A 12,172-nucleotide genomic window follows, 5' to 3' on the forward strand; every position below is an offset into this window, starting at 1 on the left:
TGCGATCTCACCCTTTCGGTCACTACCCAAAGCTCATGACCATAGGTGTGCTATGCTTGTAACAAGCAGAAAACCAAATTGGACGCAAGACCAGCTTTTACTTTTTGCACACCTTATCTATGAAAGGAAACAGATAATTAAATTTGGATGTGGGATCAGTTCCCAGTCTAACAGCAGCAACTGTTAATGGTGGTAGCCATCTGTGGGGCTGTTCTGGTTTGGTCTTGGTGACTTAGGAGTCCTCTTGACTACTCCTCATATTTCACACATTTAGAGTTAAAATGCTGAAGAAACTTCACAGTTTTAAAATAAGGAGTCACAAGCCCACTATTTTCTTCTAAATCAGCCGGTTCACAGGAACTTTTAAGTCTTTAGATGTTTCATGCATACGGCCCCAGAACCGTTTCCCCCAGTAACATTTCACATCCAGACTTTGTGGTTCTGATAAGTAGAAAGTCCATTTACAGGAGAAAATGTGTCCTGTAGCTTAAAGTGACTTAACCCTTGTGCTCTGTTTGGGTCAAAAAGACCATGGGCCGAATCAGTGTATCAGCCTATAGACAATACATTGATTCAATCCTGGCTGCCCTTCTAATTCTCATGCAGAAGTCTGTTACTGTAGGTCACCATGGCTGCTGAACGGTTTCACTAGAATGATTTGGGTCTTAATGAACTGAACTGCTTGGTGGCACTGTGGCAGTGGTTGCTGAGGGCAAAAAGATGCATCTCTCATTTGCTTCTGGGCCAGAAGTCAACCGACACTGCCATTCAGTTCAGCTCAGAGTGACTGTAACAAGTCTGCAGCTCAACTGTCCGACGTGGTCATGGTCACCAGGACCAGGACCTGGACCAGGACCTTGCATTTGATTCTCAACACAGCAAAAGGACCAATTACTGTCGTGTTAGGGCCATGGCTTCCTCTCTTCATCAGACTTCCATGAGGACAATGATGCCTTGCTTAAAGCAGCAATCAGTTTTTGCTCTCCATTAATATGTCATTATTTTCTCCATCTGAAAGGTGGAGGTGATGTGGTGGTGGTGTTGGACAGTCAGTCTTCTAGTAGAACACTGTTGTGATATAGTGGATGTAGGAGGCAGAGAGAAATAGACCTGTTGACTCTGATTTTCTGGGACTACGGACAAGGTGTAGCAGGACTACAAACCAGGTGCAGCAGCCATTGTGGCTGGTGTGCTGTCAGCTCAGCAGTAAACAGTTACCACCCTTGTAAACATGGATCCTGGGACCAAAGCTAACACAGACAGTCTAATGTGTTACAAACTACATCACACTATATGGGAACACTGGTGTACAGTCATATTGGTTGTCATGGACACATTGGCATCGCGTCTCAGTCTTTTTTCCTGTTTCAGTAGGAACGCATTTACTGCCGCACCAGTGTTCGTCCCACCTGGTCAAAACCTTTCAGCAGTGGTATACAGAGACTTGAGAGTGTCTCCAACCATAGTATTATGGAACCTGACAACGTCAAACACATGGAGAAAATAACTATTTATTAATGGAGGAAAGTTGCAGACTTTGACTTTAAGGCCCTAAAAAAAAAAGCCATTCCACAGACTGAGCCTGGCCTACCGCTCTCCTCGTAGGCCACAAAGGAGAAGTGATGGGACCATTTCATCAAGAAGGAATGTGGTTTGAATGGGGGGGAAGATGGATGGCGGGGTTGGGGGTGGGGCTGCCGTGACCCAGACTGACATCTATCTCCCTGTCAACTGTCGCTACAACAACAAGCTCATCAGCTGGTTTCTAAAGAATCTTATCTGTCTCCATTTAACGGTGTTATTGAAACTGCCCCCCTTCACCTGTCTATCTCTCACGGTCCCCTTTCTCTCTTTTTCTCTTTAAAGCTCTCTTTTTCTGTCTCTCTCTCTCACGCTCTCTTTCTCTCTCATTCTCTGTCGCTCGCTCTTGATCTCACTCTGTCGCTCTCTCACTCGCTCTTGCTCTCTCGCTCTCTCACTTTCTCTCTTGTTCTCTGTCGCCCTCTCTCTCTCTCTCTCTCTCTCTCTCTCTCTCTCTCTCTCTCTCTCTCTCTCTCTCTCTCTCTCTCTCTTGCTGTCTCTCACTCTTGCTTACTCTCTCTTGCTCTCTCTCTTGCTGTCTCTCTTGCTGTCTCTCACTCTTGCTTACTCTCTCTTGCTGTCTCTCACTCTTGCTTACTCTCTTGCTCTCTCTCTCTTGCTGTCTCTCACTCTTGCTCTCTCTCTTTTGCTCTCTCTCTTGCTGTCTCTCACTCTTGCTCTCTCTCTCGCTCTCTCTCTCCCGCTCTCTCTCTTGCTGTCTCTCACTCTTGCTCTCTCTCTCTCGCTCTCTCTCTTGCTGTCTCTCACTCTTGCTCTCTCTCTCTTGCTCTTGCTCTCTCGCTCTTGCTCTCTCTTGCTGTCTCTCACCCTCTCTCGTTCTGCCACTCTCCCTCTCTGTCGCTCCTGCTCTCTGTCACTCTTGTTGTGTCACTCTCTCTCTCTCTCTCTCTCTCTCTCTCTCTGTCACTCTCGCTGTCTCTCTCTCTCTCAATTCAATTCAATTCAGTGATGCTTTATTGGCATGACTGCATTAATTAAAATGTTGCCAAAGCAAAACAGGTCAACAGAGTACTAAACAAAAAAACAAAAACAAAAAAAGGGAAAAAGGAATACATAGGTCTGGCAGAAACATAGAACAGCGCTTGAGCAGCAACTGACAGTAGCTGAGAGTGTTTTGGTCACTCACGGACCCTTGGGCTATGGCGTTCTGACACATATTATGCTGCAAGGTGTGACCTTTGACCTTCTCCTACAGTAAGTGGCCATTGTTATTTCTCATCCAGGAGTAGAACATTTGAAATCTGGTTTTCAAATTTCTCCTGGTATTTTTCTCTTATGTTCCGGAATTTCTCACAATTTAGCAGGAAGTGCATCTCTGTCTCCACCTCACCTGCCGTACAGTGACCACATATTCTTTGCTCTTATGGTAGCCAAGATGTTTTGTGTGTTTGTCCCTTTTCTGTGGCTAGACTGTGGTCAGTGAGCCTGTACTTGGTAAGGTTGTGTCTCTGCTTACTGTCTCTGACAGTGGACAAACAGTCAGCCAGTTTGTGTTCTCTTTTTAGGGCCCCATAACATTCTCATTTGTGTTGTAATTTGGTTTCTATGTCCCAATATTCCACATATAAGTTGTTGCATTGTGTGATGATGTGGTTTAATCTAATCTGTGGTTGGTTAGCGGTGCGAGTCTGAAACTCATCTGTGTCAGTGGTTACGGGGTCAGTTAGTTTCACAACCAGCTGACTGTTTCTTAGCTATTGGATTTGGAATGCTTTAAATTGCAGTGTGTGGTGGGGACTTGATTTAAGGTGCATCCAGAATTTAAGTGATCTGTTTTGGATATTTATTATCAATAGGAAACGGCCTAATTATGCCCTGCATATTCTATTGGATGTTTGTCCCATCTAGTGTAGTCTTGCTGACTGAATGGACCCCATACTTCACTTCCATATACTGCAATGGGCAGGATGACAGACCAGATTTTAATTGGGATTTATATTTTATAGCTTTTTCTTTTTATTGCATAGAAAGCTCTTCGGGCTTTCTCTTTAAGTGCATTCACTGCCAGACCAAAGCTGCCCGAGGCACTGATCTTCAGTCCCAGATAATCATAATTTGACGTGTGCTCTAGGGCGGTGTTACCTAGAGTAAATAGGTGTCTGCTTTCCTGACACGTGAGTTTCTTCTGGAAGATAATAATATTTGTCTTTTCTAAGTTTACTGCCAGGGCCCAGTTCTGACAGTATTTCTCTAGCAGATCCAGATGCTGTTGTAGACCCTGTTCTGTGGGTGACAGCAGCACCAGGTCATCTGCATAGAGCAAGAATTTTAACTTCTGTGTTGTTTAGGGTGAGGCCAGGAGCTGCAGATTGTTTGAGTAACACCGCTAACTCATTGATGTAGATATTGAACAGGGTTGGACTCAAACTGCAGCCCTGTCTCACCCCCTGCCTTTGGGTGAAGTATTCTGTTCTTTTGTCGCCAAGTTTTACTCCGCACTTATTTTCCAAATATATAGATTTGATTATGTCAAACTCTTTGCCCCTACACCACTTTGGATGATTTTATAATATAAGCCATCGTGCCAGATAGAATCAAATGCTTTCTTCAAATCGATGAAGCATGCAAATATTTTTCCTTTATTTTTTTGGTGAACATGTTGATTAATTAGGGTGTGTAGGGTGTAGATTTGATCTGTAGCGCGGTGATTTGGTAGAAAGCCAATCTCTCTCTCTCTCTCTCTCTCTCTCTCTCTCTCTCTCTCTCTCTCTCTCTCTCTCTCTCTCTCTCTCTCTCTCTCTCTCTCTCTCTCTCTCTCTCTCTCTCTCTCTCTCTCTCTCTCTCTCTCTCTCTGTCTCTCTGTCTCTGTCTGCTCCTCTTAGAGGCCCATAGGAGACTCAGAGAGGTGATGAACCATTGCCAGGTCTTTGTTCCTCGTCTGAAGATGTTGACTGGTGCCTGGTTTGGTTGGCTTCTTTTACAGAACCATAAATTAAGACCTCATTACCAAGAGGCTGTATACCCATTTCGGGGCTTAAATCGGCCACTATCCTTTTATTTTAAATTCATGCCATCAATACTGTGAGATCAAGTTTCACTTTTCATAAAGATGTTTTATTTTGAGTAAAGTTTTCTTGATTATGACTGCATCACCAGAAAGCACTTCTGAGTTTTGAGTTTGTCTTTGGACTGTGGGAGGAAACCCTAGCCCCCGGAGGAAACCCACACAAACATGGGGAGAACATGCAAACTCCACACAGAGGACGACCCGGGATGACCCGCTAAAGGATGGACTACCCCAGGGCTCGAACCCAGAACCTTCTTGCTGGGAGGCGACCGCACTAACCACGTCGCCACCGTGTGACTACTGCGTCACCATGCCTACTGTTATTATATGATCACACAACATGACAGTTCCTCTTAGGTTCAGCTGAAACTTTACAGTATGTTTTAGACTTAGCATGTTGAAGGTACACACGTGCTGAAGAGTTTAACCTGTATCGATGAAGTCTCTGTGTTGTGCGGGTCTGTGTGAATTGTAAGTCCTAAATTGTGCGCAGGATAATACCCACTTTCACAAGTAATTGAATCTATATCTAGTCCTGGTATCATACCTTTCTTTGGGCAAGTGAGAAGATTTACCTTGCATGTCAGGTGTTTTTAACATTTTTTAAAATCAAGTCACACGTGTAGCGAATTCAGGGGCAGCTGGGATGCGAACCTGAGTCTGCACTAAACAGTCAACTAAAGGGTCCGACCCGTTAGCCAAGGGCTAGCGCGTCTACACATCCATGATCATTACACTACCCCCCCCACGCTTCAGCATACCAGCTCCCTCACGCTTCTGGGTGCACGCGCTTCCAATGGCCTCATGGTCTCACCATCCCACTTTTGACACCAATGTAGCGAATTCGGGAGCAGCTGGGAATCTGCCGCAGCCAGGATGTGAACCCGGGTCGCCTGCACCACGGGTGACTGCGCTAACCAGTCAACTAAAGGGTTCGACCCCTTTAGCCAAGGGCTAGCGCGTCTACACATCCATGATCATTACACTACCCCCCCCCCCACGCTTCAGCATACCAGCTCCCTCACGCTTCTGGGTGCACGCGCTTCCAATGGCCTCACGGTCTCACCATCCCACTTCTGACACCAATGTAGCGAATTCGGGGGGCAGCCGGGAATCTGCCGCAGCCGGGATGTGAACCTGGGTCGCACGCACCACAGGCGACTACATTAACCAGTAGACTAAAGTGTCTGACCTGTTAGCCAACTAGCTAGCGAGGCGACTCAGTCATGTTTGTTACACATATTTTTTTGGTGATGTCACCCAACTGATTTTAAGGTACCAACACATCAAATCGAAGTTTATTCATCACACATTATTCTTGTAAAATAGTACTGAAATGTTTTTCCTGCAAGACTAGTTTCCCCATCATGTTTTTGTCCCTGCATCAGTCCTACCAAACAAAGATTCTGCTGGTACCTCCTAGCATACTCATCTAATAGAGCGAATGAGACGGTCAACAGGTAACGGTCATTAAGACAGAGTTATACGTACTTGTAAGTCAGGTCGGTCTTATCCCAGCGTCCTCCGTACACAACGAAGCGCTTATTCCTGTGGCCCCTCCTCAAATGGACCTGTTTCTGCCCCGGGAAGTCGGGGACGCCGCAGCGAGGTCGGTTCCATGATTGGGTGGTGAGGGGGGGAAGTCCCGCCTCTTTCAACACGTCCTGAGTGTGGGGTATCTTCCCCTTCTTCTTCAGGTCCTGGAACTTCTCTGACACCTGGACCAAATCCTGTCGAAACAAAAGCCTTGATGAGGAACTACGGCTGGGTTTATTCATTTGCACAGCAGTGAAGCGCTCAATAGTATAAATCAACCCGTGAATCAGATGTCAAGTCATAAGTATCGTGTCTTCTTTGAGGCCTATGCAATATCACAAATATAAATTAATGGATTTAACTGAAATTGACAAAGTAAGTTTTTAATGAGGCAAAGACTGAAACCTAGTTGATATATCTTTATTGGAGTTTATTAGAACCCAGATAGCAAAATTGCTGTGGCCCGGACCCGTCCCACACCCGACACTTCATCCGGTCCACATACCACGTGGAATGTTGGTACTTGGGCTGTTCGCTCCTGTTTGCCAGATCTGGGCCAGAACCAAGCCATAGCAATGCCGCATGGGCCACATATTTGCCAAAGGTGGCCCATATTTGTTTTGTGATATTTGGGCCATATTCACCATTTACCACACGGGCCACTTCAGGGTCACATCCAGATCACATGTTGCCCAGAGCACCACATCTTTACCAAAAAAGGCCCACATTTGATTTGGCATATTTGGGCCATATTTGCTATTTTACATGTGGGCCACTTCAGGCTTACATCCATTTTGTCAGGGCCAGAAGAAGGCCATCAGTGCCACATCACATCCGGATGCTATCTGGGAGGTCACTAAGTGTTGTGATGACAATTAAAAGAAAGAGTTTGGAATTTTTGAATCGTAAACTATTATTGTTCCCAAACTATTGAAATAATTAAAGTGGTCGTTTCACAAATTTACCGTCCTTTTTAACAGTTGTTTACGTTATGGTTCCTACCGTGTTAGCCTCTCCAACACAGCCTACTAGAGATTACCAGCAGGAGGCGCTCGACCACGACACAGCAAAACAAACACTAAGAGAAAATTTAACAATAAAACCGATGTAAATTTTTGAAATGAACACTTGAATTCACTTTGACAGACTGCCGTAGCATCATGCTTGCTTTTCTGAACTGTGCAGTGTTTTTACGCTGAAGGATTGTGGCTTTACCCTCCATTAATTACACTGAAGTGCAGATGACAAGCTGGAGCTGTGTGTCCAGCATCCAGAAAAGGATGGATGACTGAAAATGAAACCTACTTATGGAGTACAAGAGTGGTGTCAATAATCAGGAAACACAAGCATTTATTTGTCATTTAACTTCATGCACCTGCGCACATGAAATGAAACAAAGCGTCGTTTCCCCCAACCCACAGCAGTGCAACACAAAGACAAAAACACATCCAAACTACAAGAACACCCATATCCAAACTACAACAAAACTAGAAAAACATATATCCAACATATAAAAAAAATAAAAAAAACATCACTGTCCAAGAGAGCGAACACTAGGATGACTGTGGAACTGCCGGTCTGCATGGGCTAGCAGTTAGCTTAGCCTGCTCCGCTTCCACGTCCTGTCAGAGCGCCCTCGGTGTTTCCTCCTCGGGCGCAGTTCCAAGCGGGGCCGTGGTCCCTGGGCCCACCGGACACAGCAGACCAAGCTCCCCTAGCCGATCAAACGCCAGCTCTCCCAGCCAGACACCTTCGACCCACCTCCCCGCACCCCACACAAAGACACCAAAAACACAGTCAAGGCTAGGCGAGGCCGCCGCCAGACCGCCCTTGGTGTTATCAGAACTGCCAGTCTGCATGGGCTAGCAGTTAGCTTAGCCTGCCCCGCTTCCATGTCCTGTCAGAGCGCCCTCGGTGTTTCCTCCTCAGATGCAGCCCCAGGCAGGGCCGTGGTCCCTGGGCCCACCGGACACAGCAGACCAGGCTCCCAGCCATCAAACGAAAACACAAATTTAGACACAGACGTGGACAAATACACTGCATGGACGGTACTGGGTGAGGCCGCCGCAAACACAAGTTAGCACCGCCATCTTCCCACACCAGTACTGGGTGAGGCCGCCGCAAACACAAGTTAGCACCGCCATCTTCCCACACCAGTACTGGGTGAGGCCGCCGCAAACATAAGTTAGCACCGCCGTCTTCCCACACCGGTACTGGGTGAGGCCGCCGCAAACACAAGTTAGCACCGCCGTCTTCCCACACCGGTACTGGGTGAGGCCGCCGCAAACATAAGTTAGTGCCGCCATCTTCCCACACCGGTACTGGGTGAGGCCGCCGCAAACATAAGTTAGCGCCGCCATCTTCCCACACCGGTACTGGGTGAGGCCGCCGCAAACATAAGTTAGCGCCGCCATCTTCCCACACCGGTACTGGGTGAGGCCGCCACAAACACAAGTTAGATGTTAGCACCGCCATCTTCCCACACTGGTACTGGGGGAGGCCGCCACAAACACAAGTTAGATGTTAGCGCCGCCATCTTCCCACACCGGTACTGGGTGAGGCCGCCACAAACATGACTTCGCGAAGCCGTCTTCCCACACCGGAAGCGGGAATAAAACGGAGAGGCTTAGAAAATTCAGAACTATTCCTTTAAAACCAGTTTCTTTGTCAAAGCAACCGAGACTGGAGGGGGCTGGCTAGATGGCCAGGACATGAAAGTCCCATTCACCTTTCCCAGGCTTTCCTATCCATTTCACATAGTGATGGTCTTTATGCTGGTATGTGCAGGCATGAGTACTTCTAAACAGCATATTGTACATGCACACACTCGTGCTAGTGTGTTGGATGCATCTTGTAAAATCAAGTAGCATTAAATTTTTACATTTATTTTAATTCAGAAGAAACGGAAGGAAGAATGTGAGGAATTTTAAGAAGAAGAAAATGAGAAACAACAACAACAAACAGCACCTGGGGTAAACATGTAATTCACTGCTTTTTTTGGGGGGGGGGTGTAAATAATTGTCTGTGATTCAAATCAATGCAACATTCCCTAAATAAATGACACTTTCTTAATCAGGTCACTGCCCCCCCACCCACCCACCTGACCCCTAGCCAGGTCCCGTGGCGTCTGTTATCCCTGTACCTCGAAACTATTACAGTAAATACCCCCCCTGTCCTGTTCAGAGGAAATGGCTGGGCTCATTACCACGGGGGCAAATTACAGAGGACCGCCGACTCAGATGCAGCGCCTCGCTGTCGCCCAATGTGCCACAACTGGAAAAAATAGAAAAAAGTAAAAACGTCCTAACTGCTTTAGAATCTCGAGTCCCACCGTTCTCCTGCATTACTCCTGGGTGTTCTGTTCTGACGCCAAAATGACTTTCATTTCCTCTTCCTCTACCGCTGAGATAGCCAACGGGACCCCTCATTAAAGCCAAGTCAGACCAGGTCAGGATAAGAAAATGATTTTTATACAAAAAAAAAAATGGTGATTACAGATAATTGAGGGGATAAGTCTGCGACCTCTGAAGTCCAGCTTGTTTGCCGACAGGTTTAGGAGAGAGTCCCACCAAGAACGCTCTCCTCCGTGTCTCCCTCTCCCCAGATAGCAAAACTGCTGTGGCCCGGACCCGTCCCACACCGACGCTTTCATCCGGCCCACATACCATGTGGAATAATGGCACTTGGGCGGTCCGCTCCTGTTTGCCAGATCTGGGCCAGAACCAAGCCATAGCAATGCCGCATCTGCCACAGGTGGCCATATTTGTTTTGTGATATTTGGGCCATATTCACCATTTACCACAAGGGCCACTTCAGGGTCACATCCAGATCACATGTTGCCCAGAGCACCGCATCTTTGCCAAAAAAGGCCCACATCTGATTTGGCATATTTGGGCCACATTTGCTTTTATACATGTGGGCCACTTCAGGCTCACATCCGTTTTGTCAGGGCCAGAAGAAGACCATCAGTGCCGCATCATTTCCTGAAGTGGCCCACATCCGGACGCTGTCTGGGTCAGATACTGCTCTGAAAGAACTGCCCACGCGTCCTTCTGTTTTTTCACCTCTCTTTGTTTTCTTGCTCTTTTTCCCCAAACATTTCTCTGTAGAGTCGGCATTCCAGGTTCACAGGAATGTTTTCAATGCTCTTTGGCCTCGTGACCCTTGACCTCCTCTTGTTTAAAAACAAACTAAAATTGAAACGCTAATACTTTCTGACATCACTCCTGGCTTTAATCGTCATGCAGTTTGTAGGGGGGGGGGGAACTAAGAAAAGCAGTTTTTCTATTTTTTCCTTTTTAAGAGCTCCCCCCTTAGTTCACCTTCTCTCAGCTGACATCATCAGACACTTATTTACATACAGCCAATCGGATCAAGTAAAAAAATAGGAAACCCCACCCACCCTTACTACCAACCATTGCTTGTATTTGTCACTCAAATGTCAGATTATGAATATTAATGAGGAATAGGCCACGCCCTCAGTTCCTGAGACGGCTGAGAACAGTTATGGATAAAGGTGTAAAAAAACAAAATTTTAGGGCGTCCGGATAGTGTAGCGGCCTATTCCGTAGCCTACCAACACGTGGATCGCCGGTTCGAATCCGGCTTGGTCAGGCGTCCCTACAGACACAATTGGCCGTGTGTACGGGTGGGAAGCCGGATGTGGGTAGGTGTCCTGGTCGCTGCACTAGCGCCTCCTCTGGTCGGTCGGAGCACCTGTTTCGGGGGGGAACTGGGGGGAATAGCGTGATCCTCCCACGTGCTGCATCCCCCTGGCGAAACTCCTCAGTGTCAGGTGACAAGAAGCAGCTGGCGACTCCACATGTATGGGAGGAGGCATGTGGTAGTCTGCAGCCCTCCCCGGATCGGCAGAGGGGGCGGAGCAGCGACCGGGACGGCTCGGAAGAGTGGGGTGAAAGTGGGGAAAAATCCCCCCTCCAAAAAACAGTTTTTCTGACTGCCGGTCTCCCTGGATAAGAACAATTACTAAATGACTGTGACGTCATGATGGTGTTTTCACTGTTTAACATGGAGATGGTGTGACGTCATGATGGTGTTTTCACTGTTTAACGTGGAGAGATGGTGTGACGTCATGATGGTGTTTTCGCTGTTTAACGTGGAGAGATGGTGTGACGTCATGATGGTGTTTTCACTGTTTAACGTGGAGAGATGGTGTGACGTCGTGATGGTGTTTTCACCGTTTAACGTGAGAGATGGTGTGACGTCGTGATGGTGTTTTCACTATTTAACGTGGAGAGATGGTGTGACGTCGTGATGGTGTTTTCACTGTTTAACGTGGAGAGATGGTGTGACGTCATGATGGTGTTTTCACTATTTAACGTGGAGAGATGCGGTGTGACGTCGTGATGGTGTTTTCACTGTTTAACGTGGAGAGATGGTGTGACGTCGTGATGGTGTTTTCACTGTTTAACGTGGAGCGATGGTGTGACGTCATGATGTTGTTTTCACTGTTTAACGTGGAGAGATGGTGTGACGTCATGATGGTGTTTTCACTGTTTAACGTGGAGAGATGGTGTGACGTCATGATGGTGTTTTCACTGTTTAACGTGGAGAGATGGTGTGACGTCATGATGGTGTTTAACGTGGAGCGATGGTGTGACGTCATGATGGTGTTTTCACTGTTTAACGTGGAGAGATGGTGTGACGTCGTGATGGTGTTTTCACTGTGTAACGTGGAGAGATGGTGTGACGTCATGATGGTGTTTTCACTGTTTAACGTGGAGAGATGGTGTGACGTCGTGATGGTGTTTTCACTGTGTAACGTGGAGAGATGGTGTGACGTCATGATGGTGTTTTCACTGTTTAACGTGGAGAGATGGTGTAACGTCGTGATGGTGTTTTCACTGTGTAACGTGGAGAGATGGTGTGACGTCATGATGGTGTTTTCACTGTTTAACGTGGAGAGATGGTGTAACGTCGTGATGGTGTTTTCACTGTGTAACGTGGAGAGATGGTGTGACGTCATGATGGTGTTTTCACTGTTTAACGTGGAGAGATGGTGTGACG

The 12,172-nt window shown here is 47.0% G+C and overlaps 1 protein-coding gene across 1 annotated transcript in view; it reads right to left on the reverse strand.

Annotated features, from left to right (window-relative positions):
• Positions 1–12,172, reverse strand: part of mmp11a (matrix metallopeptidase 11a) — a 47,986-nt gene that overhangs the window by 21,753 nt on the left and 14,061 nt on the right. The window contains exon 2 of the mRNA XM_056280239.1: positions 6,101–6,339. Coding sequence (XP_056136214.1) covers positions 6,101–6,339 — 239 coding nt within the window. The remainder of the gene's footprint in view (positions 1–6,100; positions 6,340–12,172) is intronic.

This window comes from Lampris incognitus, chromosome 1, assembly GCF_029633865.1.
Source record: "Lampris incognitus isolate fLamInc1 chromosome 1, fLamInc1.hap2, whole genome shotgun sequence".
NCBI classification, from domain to species: Eukaryota; Metazoa; Chordata; class Actinopteri; order Lampriformes; family Lampridae; genus Lampris; species Lampris incognitus.